The sequence below is a fragment of the Silurus aristotelis genome (assembly GCF_946808225.1).
Source record: "Silurus aristotelis genome assembly, chromosome: 1".
NCBI lineage: Eukaryota > Metazoa > Chordata > Actinopteri > Siluriformes > Siluridae > Silurus > Silurus aristotelis.
Window position 1 is genome coordinate 7,308,422 of NC_139574.1, and position 17,640 is coordinate 7,326,061.

General features: G+C 41.5%; 1 protein-coding gene and 1 long non-coding RNA gene across 4 annotated transcripts in view; one reads left to right on the top strand and one right to left on the bottom strand.

Annotated features, from left to right (window-relative positions):
- Positions 1 to 14,321, top strand: part of wdr37 (WD repeat domain 37) — a 42,278-nt gene extending 27,957 nt beyond the window's left edge. For both annotated transcript variants that reach the window (XM_083547072.1, XM_083547071.1), the window contains exons 10-14: positions 403 to 637; positions 1,596 to 1,737; positions 12,532 to 12,666; positions 12,751 to 12,865; positions 13,416 to 14,321. In XM_083547072.1, the coding sequence (XP_083403198.1) occupies positions 403 to 637; positions 1,596 to 1,737; positions 12,532 to 12,666; positions 12,751 to 12,865; positions 13,416 to 13,547 (759 nt within the window). In that variant the 3' untranslated portion in view covers positions 13,548 to 14,321. The remainder of the gene's footprint in view (positions 1 to 402; positions 638 to 1,595; positions 1,738 to 12,531; positions 12,667 to 12,750; positions 12,866 to 13,415) is intronic.
- Positions 14,322 to 15,150: 829 nt separating this feature from the next.
- LOC310730739 lies at positions 15,151 to 16,388 on the bottom strand. Of its 2 annotated transcripts, XR_014534939.1 has the most exons (3): positions 16,323 to 16,388; positions 16,085 to 16,188; positions 15,151 to 16,054 (listed from the first exon to the last, which is right to left on the bottom strand). It is a non-coding gene; the product is annotated as an uncharacterized lncRNA (long non-coding RNA). The 2 variants fall into 2 exon arrangements; XR_014534940.1 differs by lacking the exon at positions 16,323 to 16,388 and having other exon boundaries at positions 16,085 to 16,226.
- Positions 16,389 to 17,640: the final 1,252 nt, after the last annotated feature.

Sequence of the window (17,640 nt, forward strand, 5' to 3'; positions counted from 1 at the left end):
CCTTTCCTCACAGACTCTTACTCTTTTCCTTTTTCTATCTTTCTCTCCATTAAACTTTCACTCATCTGTTTTCTTTCTTTCTTTCTTTCTTTCTTTCTTTCTTTCTTTCTTTCTTTCTTTCTTTCTTTCTTTCTTTCTTTCTTTCTTTCTTTCTTTCTTTCTTTCTTTCTTTCTTTCTTATCTGCCCTTCCTTCCCTTTTTTCCCATCCATCCATCCATCCATCCATCCATCCATCCATCCATCCATCCATCCATCCATCCATCCATCCATCCAAACATCCATTCTTTAACAAGCTTTCCCAGATATAAATACATTTCTTCTCCTAATAATTGCATATATATAAAACGCTGTACTGTGTTGATCTCTCTCTCTCTCTCTTTGTGTGTGTGTGATGAACTCAGGTGTCCCTGGATGATGACGTGGATTTCTCCGATAAGGATGAGGCAGATGGAGATGCAGACGGACCGAACGAGTGTCCTACAGTGCGTGTAGCCAGCACCACTCTGAAGAGCCACCAGGGGGTGGTCATCGCAGCAGACTGGCTCGTTGGTGGCAAACAAGTCGTTACTGCTTCATGGGACCGAGCAGCCAATCTGTACGACGTGGAGACGTCCGAACTCGTCCACACACTCACAGGTCAGGCCTTCTCGCAAACCTAGGGCATAAATATACAATCAAAGTATTTGAACAGAATTGCTATAGTGTCTAATTCACGCCATTCGATTCAGGATTAAAGTGTGCAGGAAGTGATGGTATCCCATTCAGGAATTTAATCTCACTCTGAAAATATTCAGCACACTGAAAATATTCAGCACACTTTTAAATAATGCTGTAACACTGGATCAGTTTACAGTGATTTGGTTCATGTCTTTGGTTGTGTGATTGAGTCATGTATCTTTTTTGGCTTTGGCGCTTGTTCTGAGTGTTTGATCTCTGCTGCTTCACTAAGTTTTAATTTTCTTTATAATAGGAGAACATACACACTTGTTTAATGGACATAAAGACAGACAGACAGATAGACAGACAGAGACGGACAAATAGACAGACGGACAGATAGACAGACAAAGAGAGATAAATCAAACAGACACAGATCTATTTATTTATTTATTTATTTATTTATTTATTTATATCTGTTTTTCTGTCTGTCTATCTATCTATCCATGTGTTTGTCTATGTCTAACTATTGGTCTGTTTGTTTGTCTTTCTGTCTATGTATCCATCTGTTTTTCTGGGTCTATCCATTTGTCTGTCTGTCTGTCTGTCTGTCTGTCTGTCTGTCTGTCTGTCTGTCTGTCTGTCTTATTTATTCATCTGTCTGTCTGTCTGTCTGTCTGTCTGTCTGTCTTATCTATCCATCTGTTTGTCTGCTTGTCTGTCTTTATGACAGCTTGTTTCTGCACCTTAAAAATTAGATTTTTGATTATAAACTCTATATATAAACAAATTATAATATGACTTGTTTTTCTGTGACTCTGACCATTTTGACCCCTTTGATCAGCTGTCACTTTGTACTCGATAATAATAATGTTGAATAATGGAAAAAAAAAATCCAATCCAATACAAGTCTTTACTGTGTGTGTGTGTGTGTGTGTAGGTCATGATCAGGAGCTGACCCACTGCTGCACCCACCCCACCCAGCGTCTGGTAGTCACCTCGTCCCGGGACACCACCTTCCGTCTGTGGGACTTCAGAGATCCGTCCATCCACTCAGTCAACGTCTTCCAGGGTCACACCGAGTGAGTGTACAGTTCTCCTTTATACACCACTACACCTGCACAGTCATTAAGACACACACACACACACACACACACACACACACACACACACACACACACACAAACAGAGAGCTCACCTTTATCAACTTGCAAATAATGATCTATGAATTCAGTATTGACTTTTTTGGTTTAAGTAACATTTGATGCATCTTGGTTCATCTCATTTATGAGATAATACCTCATACTTTAGACTACGGCTACAACTAACGATTATTTTGATAATCCATTAATCGGCTGATTATTTTCGATTAATCGTATAAAAAACATTTACTTTTTTTTATTTTAATGTTTTGCTTATTATAACTACAGTCAACCCCCTGATAATCCGCGGTAAATTTGCGGGTTTTCATTTGGAATCTCCCGCCATCTTCTCAACACACTCTCCTCACTAGTCAACACATTTCCATCTCCATCCTTTATTGCTCTAACTTGCAGTACATCCTTCTTGTGTATAAAACCTTTTCTCCTTCCTTAGTGTCCAACTTCTCATACAGCTCCTCATATGCCTTTTCCCTGGTTTTCGCCACATCCCTCTTTACCTGCTGCCGCATCTCCTTCAGGAACGTTAGGAATAACATTTTAGACATTTAGATGTTTTCACTAACAAATTTCATAAAAAATCTTTAAAACACATTATCGTCTTATTCATTCGAAGTGATAAATAAAACATTTATATCGTTACTTCACATTTTCTGTTTGCATCATAAAGGAACCACCTTACTGGCGTAATGTCTAAATGAATTCACTAAGGTGCCACAGGTGCTGCGGGGTCTTTAAACGTCACCCCCACGAGTTCCGGAGGACCACTTTATATAAAACCCTAACTCATGGTGTTTATGTATAAAAGTGTATTTAAAATATATGGAGTTTAACTATCTTTAATTTTGACATTTTAAAACTTATAGTGGCTGTTCTTTGAGGAGGGCATGAGGAAATGAAAAAATGTTTATGCTTTCTTCTCGTCTGATAATATTTTAGTTTTTTTAACAAGATTTATTTGCTCAGTGTTATTTGTTCCCCATAATGTCATAAAGCTGCTGTCAGTATATTTTGCAGTCACGTTAATGACCACCAGATGGCAGTACAACACACAACAAAACCACCAACAGCCCGAAAATGTTTCATTACGCATACTTTGGCTTCGCTCCAAAAGCGTTCATGTTAACTGCGAAACCTTTCATTGTCGTAATTAAGCGCTGGTGCTGGGTTTGACAGCCGAAAGCCACTCGGTTATTATAATTTTATATTGTAGTTCCTCTCGCTAGAGAATTTCAGGCCTTAAAATCATGTCTGCCTGTGCTTCTGGGGTGAAAATCCTGGCCTGGCTTCTTGCCTGCTGGAGGGCCGTGGACGGTCTGGACGGAGCGTAATGATGGTGGAGTAGAACGCCCACTAAAGGCTCTGATGGCTCCCGGATTATACACTCCTCTCTGTCGGTTTGAGAGCGACACGCATAATTCCGTCAGATCCCACTGTAATGCTCGCTAATAGACAATCAGCGTAATGAGATTAGCTGTGAAAGCACAGGGCGTTTCCCCTCTGTCACACTCCTCAAAGCATACACAATTACAGCTCTCTCTCTTTTTTTCTCTCTCTCTCTCAGGCTGAGATCACACTGAGGTTCATCATACAGCATATGTGTCAAACTCAAGGCCCACGGGCCACATCTGGCCCGACGGACAATTATATCTGGCCCGCAAGATCATTTTATATAGATCTATTATTATTGTTATTAATGTCCCGGCGATATAAAGCGCTGATAACACAAACTACAGATCCCATAATGCAGCGCTTCAGCTGCCTTACCGAATGCTAGACTACCTGGGAACATTCCAGAGTCAAGTCGAGCTTCTGTTGATGTATTTAAACCCTATTGTAAATGGATGGATTGCATCAAGGATCGGCTCTGAGCCCTTTCCTGTTTGCAGCGGTGATGGACAGGTTGACGGACGAGGTCAGAGGGGAGTCTCAGTGGACTATCATGTTTGCAGATGATAGTGTGATTTGTGGTGAGAGTAGTGAGCAGGTTGAGAAGAGCCTGGAGAGGTGGAAGTACATGCTGGAGAGAAGGGGAATGAAAGTCACCTGCTATGTTGTATGGTTTAGAGACAGTGGCATTGACTAAAAAATAGGAGGCGGAGCTGAAAATAGTGAGATTTTTATTGGGAGTGACAATGATGGACAGGAGGACAAGGTGAGTGAGGCAAGATTGAGATGGTTTGGACATGTGCAGAGGAGGGACATGGGGTATATAGGTAGGAGAATGCTGAGGATGGAGCCACCAGGGAGGATTAAAACATGGAAGGCCAAGGAGGATTTTGGATGTGGTGAGGGAAGACATGCAGGTAGTTGGTTTGAAAGAGGCAGATGTAGAGGACAGGGGGGTATGGAGATGGATGATCCGTTGTGGAGACCCCTAATGGAAGAAGCAGAAAGAAGAAGAAGAATGAATCATTTTTACTATTCCAGCATTTGCTCCTCAGGTGTACATGTGAATTTGTGTTTATATGTCTGTTCATCCATCCATCCATAAATCCATAAATCCATCCATCCATCCATCCATCCATCCATCCATCCATCCATCCATCCATCCATCCATCCATCCATCCATCCATCTATTCAAATCAAATCAAATTTTATTTGTCACACACACATACATAGAGTACGACCATCAAGTTGTTTGTCTTCATCCTTCCACCTCTCTTCCTGATTCTTCCTGATTCTTCCTGATTAGTTTCATTCATTCATTTACTTACTCACTCATTCGTTAATTTATCCATTCACTCACTTCTTCATTTATTTGTCCATTTATAGACATCCATTTATCCCAGACTGGTTGTTTTCATCCATCTTTTGATACTTTCCCCAGTTTATTTGGATCATAACCAACCATTTATCTTTCCCCAAGTTTAGTCAGATGCATTCATCCACCCATCCATCCATCCATCCATCCATCCATCCATCCATCCATCCATCCATCCATCCATCCATCCATCCATCCATCCATTCACCCTTGCCTTTCACGATCCAATTATTCATTCATCCATCCATCCATGTTCCAGTTTGATTGTCTTCAGTCTTACATCTCTCTTTCTGATTGGTTCCATCCATCCATCCATCCATCCATCCATATACCATCTAATAATTCATCCATCTATGTTCCAGTTTTATTGTCATCCTTCCGTTGCTCTTACCTCTTACATTCTTTTGACAATTCGTCCATCTGTCCGTCCATCCATTTGTTTTTCCCAGACTGTTTTTCTTCATTCATCTTTTCATCATTTTCCCAGTTTAGTTGGATTTCTCCATTCTTTTCAATGTTCAGTCATTATCATCTATTCATCCTTCTTCAAGCTTAGTCAGATCCATCCATTCCTCTATCCATCTATCTATGTGTTGTATTCCAATTATGTCCCTTCATTCATCCATCCCTCCAGCCATCCATCCATAAGATTCATTCATTCATATATATATATCCATCCCCCACTTTAGGTATATCTATCCATATATATCTTACGAGCCCCAGTTGCTCAGGTCTGAGTGGTTAAACAGAGTTCCTAATAAAGTGCCTGTGTTTGTGTCTCATCTCCACAGTGAAACAGGGACGTGTTATTATCGTCTTGTATAATAATTATTTTGTGTGTGTGTGTGTGTGTGTGTGTGTGTGTGTGTGTGTGTGTGTTATAATGACAGATGCTTTATGTTACACTCTGGTAGCATCCATGCTGATAATTTTTGCCAACAATTTAATTTGCTCAGCTGTAGAGTTGTGTTTGCATTGGGAGTTTTAGAGGGTTTGTGTTTGTTCACAGACACACACACACACACACACACACACACACACACACACACACACACACACACACACACACACACACACACACACACACACACACACACACACACACACACACACACACACACACGCACACAAACGATAAAGTGATTTTTTGATGAAGTGCGACTCATGATTTTTTTGGATCGTTCGGCCCAACTGTTTAGATGGGAGTTTGCAAAAAATTTAGTGTAATCAATGTCCCTCTGTCTCTCTTTCCCTCTGTCTCTTTATCTCTCTGTCCCTCTGTTTTTCTATCCCTCTGTCTCTCTATCTCTCTTTCCTTCTGTCTCTCTTTCTCTCTTTCCCTCTGTCTCTTTATCTCTCTGTCCCTCTGTTTTTTTATCCCTCTGTCTCTCTGTCTCTTTTTCTCTCTATCTCTCTATCCCTCTGTCTCTCTATCTCTCTGTTCCTCTGTCTCTCTATCTTTCTTTCCCTCGGTATCTCTATCTCTATTTCCCTCGGTCTCTATATCTATTTCCCTCTGTCTCTCTATCTCTCTGTCTCTCTTTCTCTCTATCTCTCTATCCCTCTGTCTCTCTATCTCTCTGTTCCTCTGTCTCTCTATCTTTCTTTCCCTCGGTATCTCTATCTCTATTTCCCTCGGTCTCTATATCTATTTCCCTCTGTCTCTCTATCTCTCTGTTCCTCTGTCTCTCTGTCTCTATTTCCCTCTGTCTCTCTATCTCTCGTTCCCTCTGTCGCTATCTCTCTGTCCCTCTCCTTCTGTCGGTCTGTTCCTCTGCCCCCCCCCCCCCCCCCCCTTTCCGTCTTTCTCTTTTTGGCTCTCTTTTTTACTCATGAGCTGATTTAGTTATGTTGAGCAGCAGCTCATATCGCCACACATCTCACTCTACAAAAGATTCAATACTTGTTTTTTCTTTTAAAAAATTTTCACATTTCTTGTGTTTCTTTTAATAATTCTCTCTTTCTCTTTTCTTCTTTCCTATTTTCTTTTTCTTTTTTCCACTTGTATTAATATATATTTTTATTTCATTTTCTTTTCTTGTTTTTTTTCTTCTTTTATCTTCTCTTTCTTTTCCTTTCTCCTATAATTTTGTTAAATTTTCTTTTCTTTTTCATTCTCTCCTTTTATCTTTTCTTTTTTAAATTTCCATTTATCTTTCTTTTATTTCCTTCTTTCTCTTCTTTTCTTTACTTCAATTTCCTTAATTCTCTTTTTTCTTTTTAATTCTCTTTTTGATTTTCTTTTATCCCCCTTTATTCTCTTCTCTTCTCCATCCTGGGTCAAATCAAATTGTATCTGTCACATACAGAGTACGACATGCAGTGAAATGCTTTGTACGACTGTCCAACATTTTGCATAAAAAGAAATAGAATTTAAGGATAAAAAAATTTAAGTAAATAAATGAAAAGTATAAACTATAGTAAATAGATAAAAATAGATATATATACATGAATCTAGATGGGAATAAATGAGTACGGCAGATAGTGGAAGTACAAATTTAAAGTGATTTAGTAATTGTCCTTAAAGTGTCCATGTGCAGTGTGGTGTGATCTAAATATGTTCAGAGTTGAAGTGACAGTCCAGAGGTTAAGGGGTCATAATAGTGCAATAAAAAGTTGTGCAGGAATGAGTGAAGATGGAGAGAGAAGTCCAGTACTGGATCCTGGGTGTTTCCTGGTTTAAACTTTGAATGGTCTGCGGGAAGAAGCTCCTCCTCCTTCTCTCTGTGTTCGCTTTCAAGGAGCGGAAGCGCTTCCCTGAACACAACAGAGAAAAGAGTCCATTGTTGGGATGGGTGAGGTCCTTCGCCATCTTCCTGGCCCGACACCGCGTGCTGTAGATGTCCTGTAGGTTAGGGAGCTCGGTGTGGATGGTACGTTCAGCTGACTGCACCACCCTCTGGAGGGCTCGTCTGTCCTGCATGGTGCTGTTCCTACCCGTCAGAACGCTTTCAATGGTGCAGTTGTAAAAGGTCCTTAGCACCTGAGAGGAAATTTTAAAGTCCTTTAAACATCTTGGATGGTACAGATGCTGCTGCCGGGCTTCTTCACCAGGGTGTTGATGTTGCAGGACCAAGACAAGGTCCTGTTTGATGTGAACACCAAGGTACCGGAAACTGTCCACTCTTCACTGGGGTCCCGTTGATGTTTAGCGGTTTGTATGACTGCTCCTGCTTCGTGCTGAAGTCCACGGTCAACTCCTTAGTCTTGCTGACTTTCAGGAGATGATTGTTCTCCTGGCACCATCTCTCCAGGTTTTTAATCTCCTGTAGGAAGGCCGTCTCGTCGTTGTTGGAGATCAGGCCCACCACAACAGTGTCGTCAGCAAACTTGATGATGGTGGTGTAGTTGGAAGTGGCCACTTAGTCATATTTGTACAGTGAGTACAGCAGGGGGCTCAAAACACAACCCTGGGGAGCTCCAGTGCTGAGGGTGAGGGTGGATGAGGTGTGTTTGCCCACCCGTATGGCTTGTGGGTCACTCATCATATCTGTTGAAGTGACTGTAGGAACATGGTGAGAGCGGTAACGGTTGAGTCAGCAGCAGTTGGTGGTCAGGTCTCACTCCCTGAGTCTGTGATGAGTCGAGCACTAACACCTGATATATCACGTGTGGCTCACATAATGATGTGACATGACCTGTGTGTGTGTGTGTTTGTGTGTGTGTGTGTGTGTGACAGTGTGATGTAGTAGAGTAGTGCTGTCAGCAGGAGTTCATGCTTGAATGCACAGGGACCACAAGATGAATGAGTCGCACCCTGAACCCACACACACACACACTCTCTCACACACACACACACACACACACACACACACACACACACACACACACACACACACACACACTAAAACTCACACCCACCCCCTTACTCACACACACACTCACACCCACACACGCACTCACATATACACACTCACACACACTAAAACTCACACTCGCATCCACACACGCACTCACATTTACACACTCATTCACACACAGTAAAACTCACACACACACACACACACACACACACACACACACACACACACACAAATACACACTTACTCTCACACACTAAAACTAACACACACTCGCACGTGCACTAAAACACACTCTCGCTCACACACACACACACACACACACACACACACACACACACGTACACACACATACACATACATACACGTACAAATAAAACAAACACTCAAACAGTCCCACACACACATACACATGCGCGCACACACACTTATACTCACGCACGCACGCACACAAACTCACCTTTCTCCTTTTTTTTTATTTATTTTCCTTTCTTTTCTACTTTCTCCCCTTTTCTGTAATGTTCTGGAACATTCATATTGCGTGTGTGTGTAAATGATTTGTGGTTACAAATCTTAAACACTTACCAAGATTTTAACAGCGAGTGAACTCATTTAGGAAGGGAGATCTGTGTGTGTGTGTGTGTGTGTGTGTGTGTGTGTGTGTGTGTGTGTGTTTCATACTCGGAGGTAATTATGAGTAATGAAGGCTGACAGTGTGTGGTAGCTTTCAGAAGGACAACAGGCTCAGTCCCGGGAACCGATCACCTCCTAATTGTGTGATATTAGTGCACAACTCACTAACGAGTGGCACAAATGAGTAGTGGCAGAAGCCTTGCTGTACTCTGTGTGTGCGTGTGCGTGTGTGTGTGTGTGTGTGGGTGTGTTTGTGTGCGCGTGTGTGTGTGTGCGCGCACAATAAGAGCCTGGAGGCCTCTAACCTCAGCTTAGGCATCTGATTGACTGGTTAAAGACACACACACACACACACACACAGACACACAGGTTAAGCTGAAGGATGAGGGTGTGAGGAGTCAAATAACTATGTCTCTCTGTCCCTCTAAATCTGTCTTTCTAAATCTGTCTCTCTGTCTCTCTAATGCTGTCTCTCTAAATCTGTCTCTCTTTCCCTCTAACTTTGTCTCTCTCTGTCCCTTTAACTCTCTCTGTAACTCTGTCTCTCTGTCCCTCTAACTCTGTCTCTCTAAATCTCTCTCTGTCCCCCTAACTCTGTCTCTCTAAATCTCTCTCTGTCCCCCTAACTCTGTCTCGCTGCCCCTCTAAATCTGTCTCTCTCCTTCTAACTGTGTCTCTCTTTCCCTCTAAACCTGTCTTTCTAAATCTGTCTCTCTGTCTCCCTAACTCTGTCTTTCTAAATCACTCTGTCCCTCTAATTCTGGTCCTGTAACCGGTCTTTCTGTTCCTCTAACTCTGCCTCTCTTAATCAGTCTCTGTCCCTCTAAATCTGTCTCTCGGCCTCTCTAACTCTGTCTCTCTTTTCCTCTAACTCTCTGTCTTTCTGTCCCTCTAACTCTGTCTCTCTAAATCTGTCTCTGCCCCTCTAACTCTCGCTCTCCCTTTCCCTCTAAATCTGTCTTTTTAACTCTGTCTCTCTGTCCCTTATCTCTGTTTTTATAACTCTGTCGGTCCATTCAACTCCATCTCTCTTTCCCTCTAACTCTGTCCCTGTAACTTTGGTTTAATGTCTCTCTAGCCATTCAACTCTGTCTCTCTTGTTCTAACCCTATCACTCTAACTTTGAATCTCTAACTATATCTCTGTGTCTCTCTATCCCTCTAATTATGTCTACCTGGCAAACTCTATTTGTCTGTTTGTATATTCGTCAACTCTATCTTTCTGTCTGTTTTTCTCTATCTATCTGTCTTTCAGGGATGTTGTACATGTTGATTATTGACCATGTTTGTTTTTGCCTGGTGTTCTGGCTGTGGGAGACGTAGAACTGGAGATTATGCACCACTTCCTGTGGATAGTAATTGATCTTTGTCACTGGTCTGACATGTAATACAGCTCTGACTAGCATGTTATCGATGCGTAAAAAAGGCACTGACCCCAAGTCCACACACACACACACACACACACACACACACACACACACACACACACACACACACACATTCTTTCTCTCTCAGTCTATCTATCTCTGTCTGCCTGTCTTTCTATCATTTACCTGTCTCTTTTTTGTCTATCAGTTCATATTTCTGTCTCTCTATCCATCATCCTGTCTCCCTATTTGTTTATCAGTTCTTATATCTGTTTATCCTTCTCTCTCTATCTGTCTTTTTATTCATCTATCTGGCTCTTTATCTACCTGTTTCTTTATGCATCTATTCATCTATTATCTACCTAACTCTATCCATCTACCCGTCTCTCTATCTGTCTATCGGGTTCTTCTCTCTATCTGTCTCTCCATTCATCTAACTGTATCTCTATCCTCCTACCTCTCTATTTGTCTCTTTCTCTCCCTCTGAGTGATATAAGTCATGAAACACGCACGCTGGTAGAACACAGTGTTTTTGTACACTTTTCTGCCCATAAACTTCAGCATCTTGATGCGTCACTGCGATCTGATTGGTTGCTGCACAAGACGGTAAAGAAGACAGTCTTGCATGTTTGACAGAGTTTTCTGGTTAGTGATTTGTCCTGTCAATCAAACAAGGAGGTTCTTTTTCTCCATCGTCACGCTAGTCTAATTAAAGCCGTATCTCTTTATCATCTCCCGGTCTTTTCTCCACACGCTCACACACTTTCCCCTTCCCCCCACCGAGTCTCGACCTTGCTCGTCAGCGGCTCCCGGGGGACACGGAACATCTCACCAAAACACCGGCGCAGCGCTAATAGGGTTTTAATCAAGCTTTTAATCTATTACCCCGACCTCCTCCCCTCTGCCTGAGCGCTCTCGCAGCACACCGGTGCAATGTCAGAAACTGTTTCCACGCTTCGCTTTCGACGCGAGTCGCTCCGGCGCGAGCCAGGAGCAACCATTAGCGCCGCCAGAGCCCCGGCCTGCATCCCTTAATACTGCAGAATTTAGCCCTAATTAAACCTTGATATCATGTCAATTCAAATTATACAGGCAAGCAGCTACTGGGGCGATTAGCCTGGACCGTGCTAATTTAAAACTGAAAGCAGAGCAGGGAATGAAGTTTAAAAACCCCCACTGCCAGACACACACACACACACACACACACACACACACACACACACACACACACACACACACACACACACACACTCTTCTTCTTCTTCTTTTCAATTTAATTCTTTACACTTTTATTTGTATAGCACTTTTAACATTGTAATTTTTGTAATTCTGGCAACCTGACCAGAAGGCAGGAGGGTAGATGATAGTGGCGGGTCGTTTATGAACGATTCGTTCATATTTTAACGAGTCTTTAAAAAAGAACGAGTCGTCTCAAAGAGTGATCCGTTCATTTTCTACTGGACGCTCACAGGCAAAGCATCGCAAAATCTCCATCGGTTATAAGCAGGAAACAGAATCGAGAAGTTCACCTCTCGACTCTTCTAGTCCGAGTCGTTCGTTCTTTTATCACGTGACTCCTATTGACACTATACAGTTATACATACATATATGATTGGAACTATAGTTAAAGTACGTGTATGAAGACGTGTTAGGAGATCTGCTAATTGAAAATGCAACATTTTATTGTTTTATCAAAGTACCGAAATGAACTATTTGACTCAAAAAAAAGATTTGTTCCTTTTGCCGAACGAGATTCAAAGACCCGAGTCACTTAAATGATCAGATCTTCCCATCACTAGTAAATAAGAGAAGGCAAAATGCCATTCAAGAGTAACAGAGTGGATATGAAATATTCAGTCCGTTAAATTAGTGCGCCTGACCTCATACACTGTGATGTTACATATGGACAAACATTTGTGGACACCTGACCATAAGATTGACTACTTTTTGAACATTTACTCCACATTTAGCCCCCATTTGCTCTTCTAATAACTTCCACTCTTCTGGAAAGATGTTCCACTAGATTGTGGAGTGTGAGATGGACATACCATTCTCATGATCAGATGACCACAAACATTCATATTGTGTCGCGGGTTTCGTTTGTAAACGAATACAGAGACTGTTTAGTAATTTTACTCTTGTGTGTGTTGCAGCACGGTGACATCAGCTGTCTTCACAGTAGGAGACAACGTGGTGTCCGGCAGCGACGATCGCACCGTCAAGGTGTGGGACCTAAAGAACATGCGGTCGCCCATAGCGACCATCCGCACCGACTCGGCTGTTAACAGGTAATTTTTGGATGTTTTGGAGGTCAGTTGGAGGTCCTGTAAAGGTTGTATATCTGTGTAATCTTTTTTCGCCTCTGCATGTAGAATAAGTGTCTCAGCGAACCAGAGGATCATCGCACTGCCGCATGACAACAGACAAGTCCGGCTGTTTGATATGACCGGGGTTCGGCTGGCCCGCCTTCCACGCAGCAACAGACAGGTGTGTGTGTGTGTGCGTGCATGTGTAAGAATACTGATCAGCATGCATGGCATGTGTGGGTGGCATTTCTGGTGTGTTTGCGTTTCATGAATGCGTGTTTGTGTTTCATAAATGTGTGTGGCTTTACGGTGTGTTTGCGCTACATAAATGTGTGTTTGCGTTACATGAATGTGTGTGTGTGCTATAAAAATGTGTTTGTGTATAATTATGGTGTTTTTGTGTTACATGAATGTGTGTTTGTGTACCATTTGGGTGTGTTTTGTGTTGTGTTACATAAATATGTTTGTGATGCATGAGCAAGTATTTGTGTAGCATGGATTTTTGTTTATGTGGGCTTTACGTTGTGTTTTTGTAGCATAAATGTGTGGGTCAGATGTTTGTGGCTTTTTATTTCAAATGCATGTCTATGTATCACAAACAGTTTGTGTTTTTCCTGACTCTGGTGTGTGCGTGTGCGTGTGCGTGTGCGTGCGTGCGTGCGTGCGTGCGTGCGTGCGTGCGTGCGTGTGTGCGTGCGTGTGTGTGTGTGTGTGCGCGCTCGCGTGTGCAGGGTCATCGGCGCATGGTGTGCTGCTCGGCGTGGAACGAGGAGAACCAGGCGTGTAACCTGTTCACCTGCGGCTTCGATCGACAGGCCATCGGTTGGAACATCAACATCCCTGCTCTGCTGCAGGACAAGTGAACACAAACCCTCTCACACACACACACACACACACACACACACACACACACACACACACACCCGTTCTGTTATACTTACATAGACCTTAGGCTTGGTTAAACAGACAGACACACACACAGCCAGATCCTTGCCATTAGTGTATTGATTTTTTTTGGAGTGTGCTCTGTGTGTGTGTGTGTGTGTGTGTGTGTGTGTGTGTCTGTACGTACAAGATACAGCTCTCATGATAAAGATGTCAGAAAGAATCTCACGCGCTGCCATCATGACAATCACACACACTTCCACACAGACTCACGTCATGATTCCAGAGAATCTGTGCATGTTTTTCGCTCCTCCTGCAGCAGATCAGGAGGACTTTACGTTCTTCACCTGATCCACTTTGTGCACCAATACGTTGTCGTACACGAGAAAAACGCGTACGAACGCAGTGTTACACAGCAACGTTAAATCTGCCTAGCAACAAGAATCTGATTGGCCGTCAGACGTTTGACTTCCTGTATTAGTGTATAAGGGCAATGCGTTGCCTTTCATCCCAACGCAAGCAGGATTATGTCCTCTAGAGGCACATCCTGAAGCGTTTTATTCCTCTTATACCACAGATTTGTTTTTTTATCCCTTTATTGTTACCGTTTATAGTAGATCCTTTTCTCAGCACCTTTTATTTTTATTTTATTTTCAAGAACTGGATGCCAGAGACTCATGTTCATGTTAAATATTATACACACACACACACACACACACACACACACACACACATATATATATATATATATATATATATATATATATATATATATATATATATATATATATATATATATATATATATGTATGGGCAAAAGTTTGTGGACACCTGATCATACGATTACATGCTTCTTTTTGAACATAACATTCCACATTGAGTTCCCATTTACCCATTACTCTTTTAATAACCTTCACCCTTCTGAGATGTTGTTGCACTTGATTTATTTTGTGGAGATTCATTCAGCTACAAGGGTTTTAGTGAAGTCAGGTACTGATAGAGGTGAGCTGAGGAGACCTGGGGTGTTCAGAGCTCTATAGTAGGAGATCTTCCACTCCGAACCTGTGTAAAGCATATCTTCATGGAGCTGGCTTTGTGCACAGGAACAGGTTCGGGTCTCCTGGTTTAAAGTGTAGCAGACATTTCAAGCCAAAACACTCGTGTGCCTCCAAATTAGTGGTAACAATTTGGAGAAAATTGACATATAGCTGGAAAAATCGGGTGTCTCAATACTTCTGATCATAGCGTCTGTGTGTATAAATATGATTTATCGTGTTATATATAAAACGAGTCAGCATCTGATTAGCACTCGGGTATAATTCTATATAATTTTTCGCCGTATCGTATTTATTTTCGCGTCTCTCATGAATTTAATCCCAGAGTAATGACAAGAAATTTAGAGAAAATACTCAAGATTTAAACATCAAGAATGATTATTTTACAGCTCCCCCCCCCCCCCACATTGTCTTTCAAATGATATAAGCTAAGACTAGAGAATACAAACTCCATGCTACATCGAGTGTGAAATCTTTTTTTTTTCTTCTTTCCCCTCACCAGATCCAGTCTGTTACATTCTCACTCTTTTTATTATCATTGGATTCAGTTTCTATGTACAGAGATTATTTTACTGTATAAAATATTGCATTTATGATTAATAGTTACTCTGTGCGTAAAAAAAAAGACAGACGGTTCGGGCAGTACACACACACACACACACACACACACACACACACACACACACACACACACACACGCACACACTTCCTGCTTAAAAACAGTATTGCTTTAATCCGTCTGCATGAAAAATCTCTCTGTCTGTCCGATCTAAAAAAGAAAAATGCCGTCGTGATCGCTGTGTGATTTGATTCTCCGGACTGAAAAAAAAATGTCCGATGTGAAACGTGTCGGTGGCGCTTTTATGCATAGAATTAAACGATGTAACGTGTCATGTTTCATTTGGTTCCCGCACACGTTAGAGCCGACATGCTGGTGTTCCGTATAGCGCTGTAGGACAAGAGACTATATTAGACGTTATTGATATTGGACAAGACGTTGTGTGGTTAGTCGTCTATCGCACACTTACACACTGTCACGTGGACATTTTCTGGGCTTTGAGTGTTTTCAGAATACTATAAAGTAAGTGAGACGTCTGAATAGAACTTATAATAGTGTATACAAGCTGTGATGGTGGAAATCTGTATAGTGACCCTTAGGGATAATGTTACATTTGAACACATCTGTACCACATCATTTGTACCACATCTGTACCACATGACTACACAGTGTAAATAAATGTCCTTGTCAGAAAATGAACCCTGACTCTCTCCGTTTGTTTCTTTGTACACTAATGATATTTATTTGATCATTGCTATGAATGAAAGATGCCACGCCTTCTTAATACACAGAGGCCATGCCTTCTTCACTGATACACACACAGAGGCCATGCCTCCTTTACTGATACACATACACACAGAGGCCACGCCTCCTTCATACACAGAGGCCACGCCTTCTTCACTGATACTGATACACATACACACAGAGGCCACACCTCCTTCATTAATACACATACACACTGAGGCCACGCCTTCTTCACTGATACACACACAGAGGCCATGCCTTCTTCACTGATACACACACACACACACACACACACACACACACACACACACACACACACACACACACACACACACACACACACACACACAGAGACCATGCCTCCTTCACTCACACACACACACACACACACACACACACACACACACACACACACACAGAGGCCACGTCTCCTTTACTGATACACACACACACACACACACACACACACACACACACACAGAGTATTCAGACTGACCATGGTATATGTAGGAATGAAGCACTAATGGTGTGAAGGTTCTAACAGTAGGTTATGAGGCTAATTGTCTTTTATGGTGTAAGTAATAAACACTAGTAGCAGCAGGATTAAAACCGTACCTTTTTCCTCAGTAGTTTATAATCATTTTCTCCTCCTCAGTTTTTTTTTTCCTTTTAACCTGATTTAACCTCCATTTATTCTTCATTAACATGAATACGTATCTGGATGTCACCCAGATGAAGATGGGATCCCTTTTGAGTCTGGTTCCTCTGAAGGGTTCTTCTTCATGAAGTCTCCTGAATGTTTTCTGCCACTCTCACCTGTAGTTTGCTTGTTAGGGGGTTAATTATTGGGTGTAATATATGAATTTAAAATGTATATACATTCATTTTAAACGTAAGTATGCAATGTGACGGTCAACTCACTATACAAATTAAATTGAATTGACCATCTTAAGATACAATTAACATTATTTTTTGCAATCAGGTTTCCATCAGGGAACATTTGATCATCTCAACAATGATGAACATGTATCCAGGTGTCACTCAGATGAGGAAGAGTTCACTTTTAATCTGGTTGCTCTCAAGGTTTCTTCCTCATGAAGTCTCAAAATCTTGTAATAGACCTATGGTTTGCTCATTAGGTACAAATGATGAGGAACCATGAGGATGGATTTGGATTGTAATGTTCTTTTACAATGGTTTGTGGTTTTCCTTCACCACAGTCACTCCACTAGTAAGTGATAGGGATTTGACAAAGTTTGAGAAATACCATTAAACTGGGTGCACCAGGATTTTTTTTCTGAATATACAATAATAATAATTCCTTCTAATGCAACAGGAGGGAAACATACCGTAAAACTCGTATAAGCGCTGGGGTTCTGACCCGTTCGCCATGTGTATGTGTAAGTGGGTGTAGATATGAATATTCATACGAACAAGTCTGCGGCGTTTAATGATCTCAATATGCAAAATAAGACACAAACTTTATTTTGATATGCGGTTTTCTTTTTTTATTCACATAAACATTCACTTTATGGTACAACTGAAGTGCAATGTACAGATCTTAGCAGCATAATAATTGCAGATTTAAATATACATCATATTCCGACACCTTGTGTTTTATTTATTTATTTATTTATTTATTTTTTTAACCTTGTTCTTTTCTTTTTTTTCTTTATACAAAGTTTACAAAATGTACAGGGAATATTACAATAT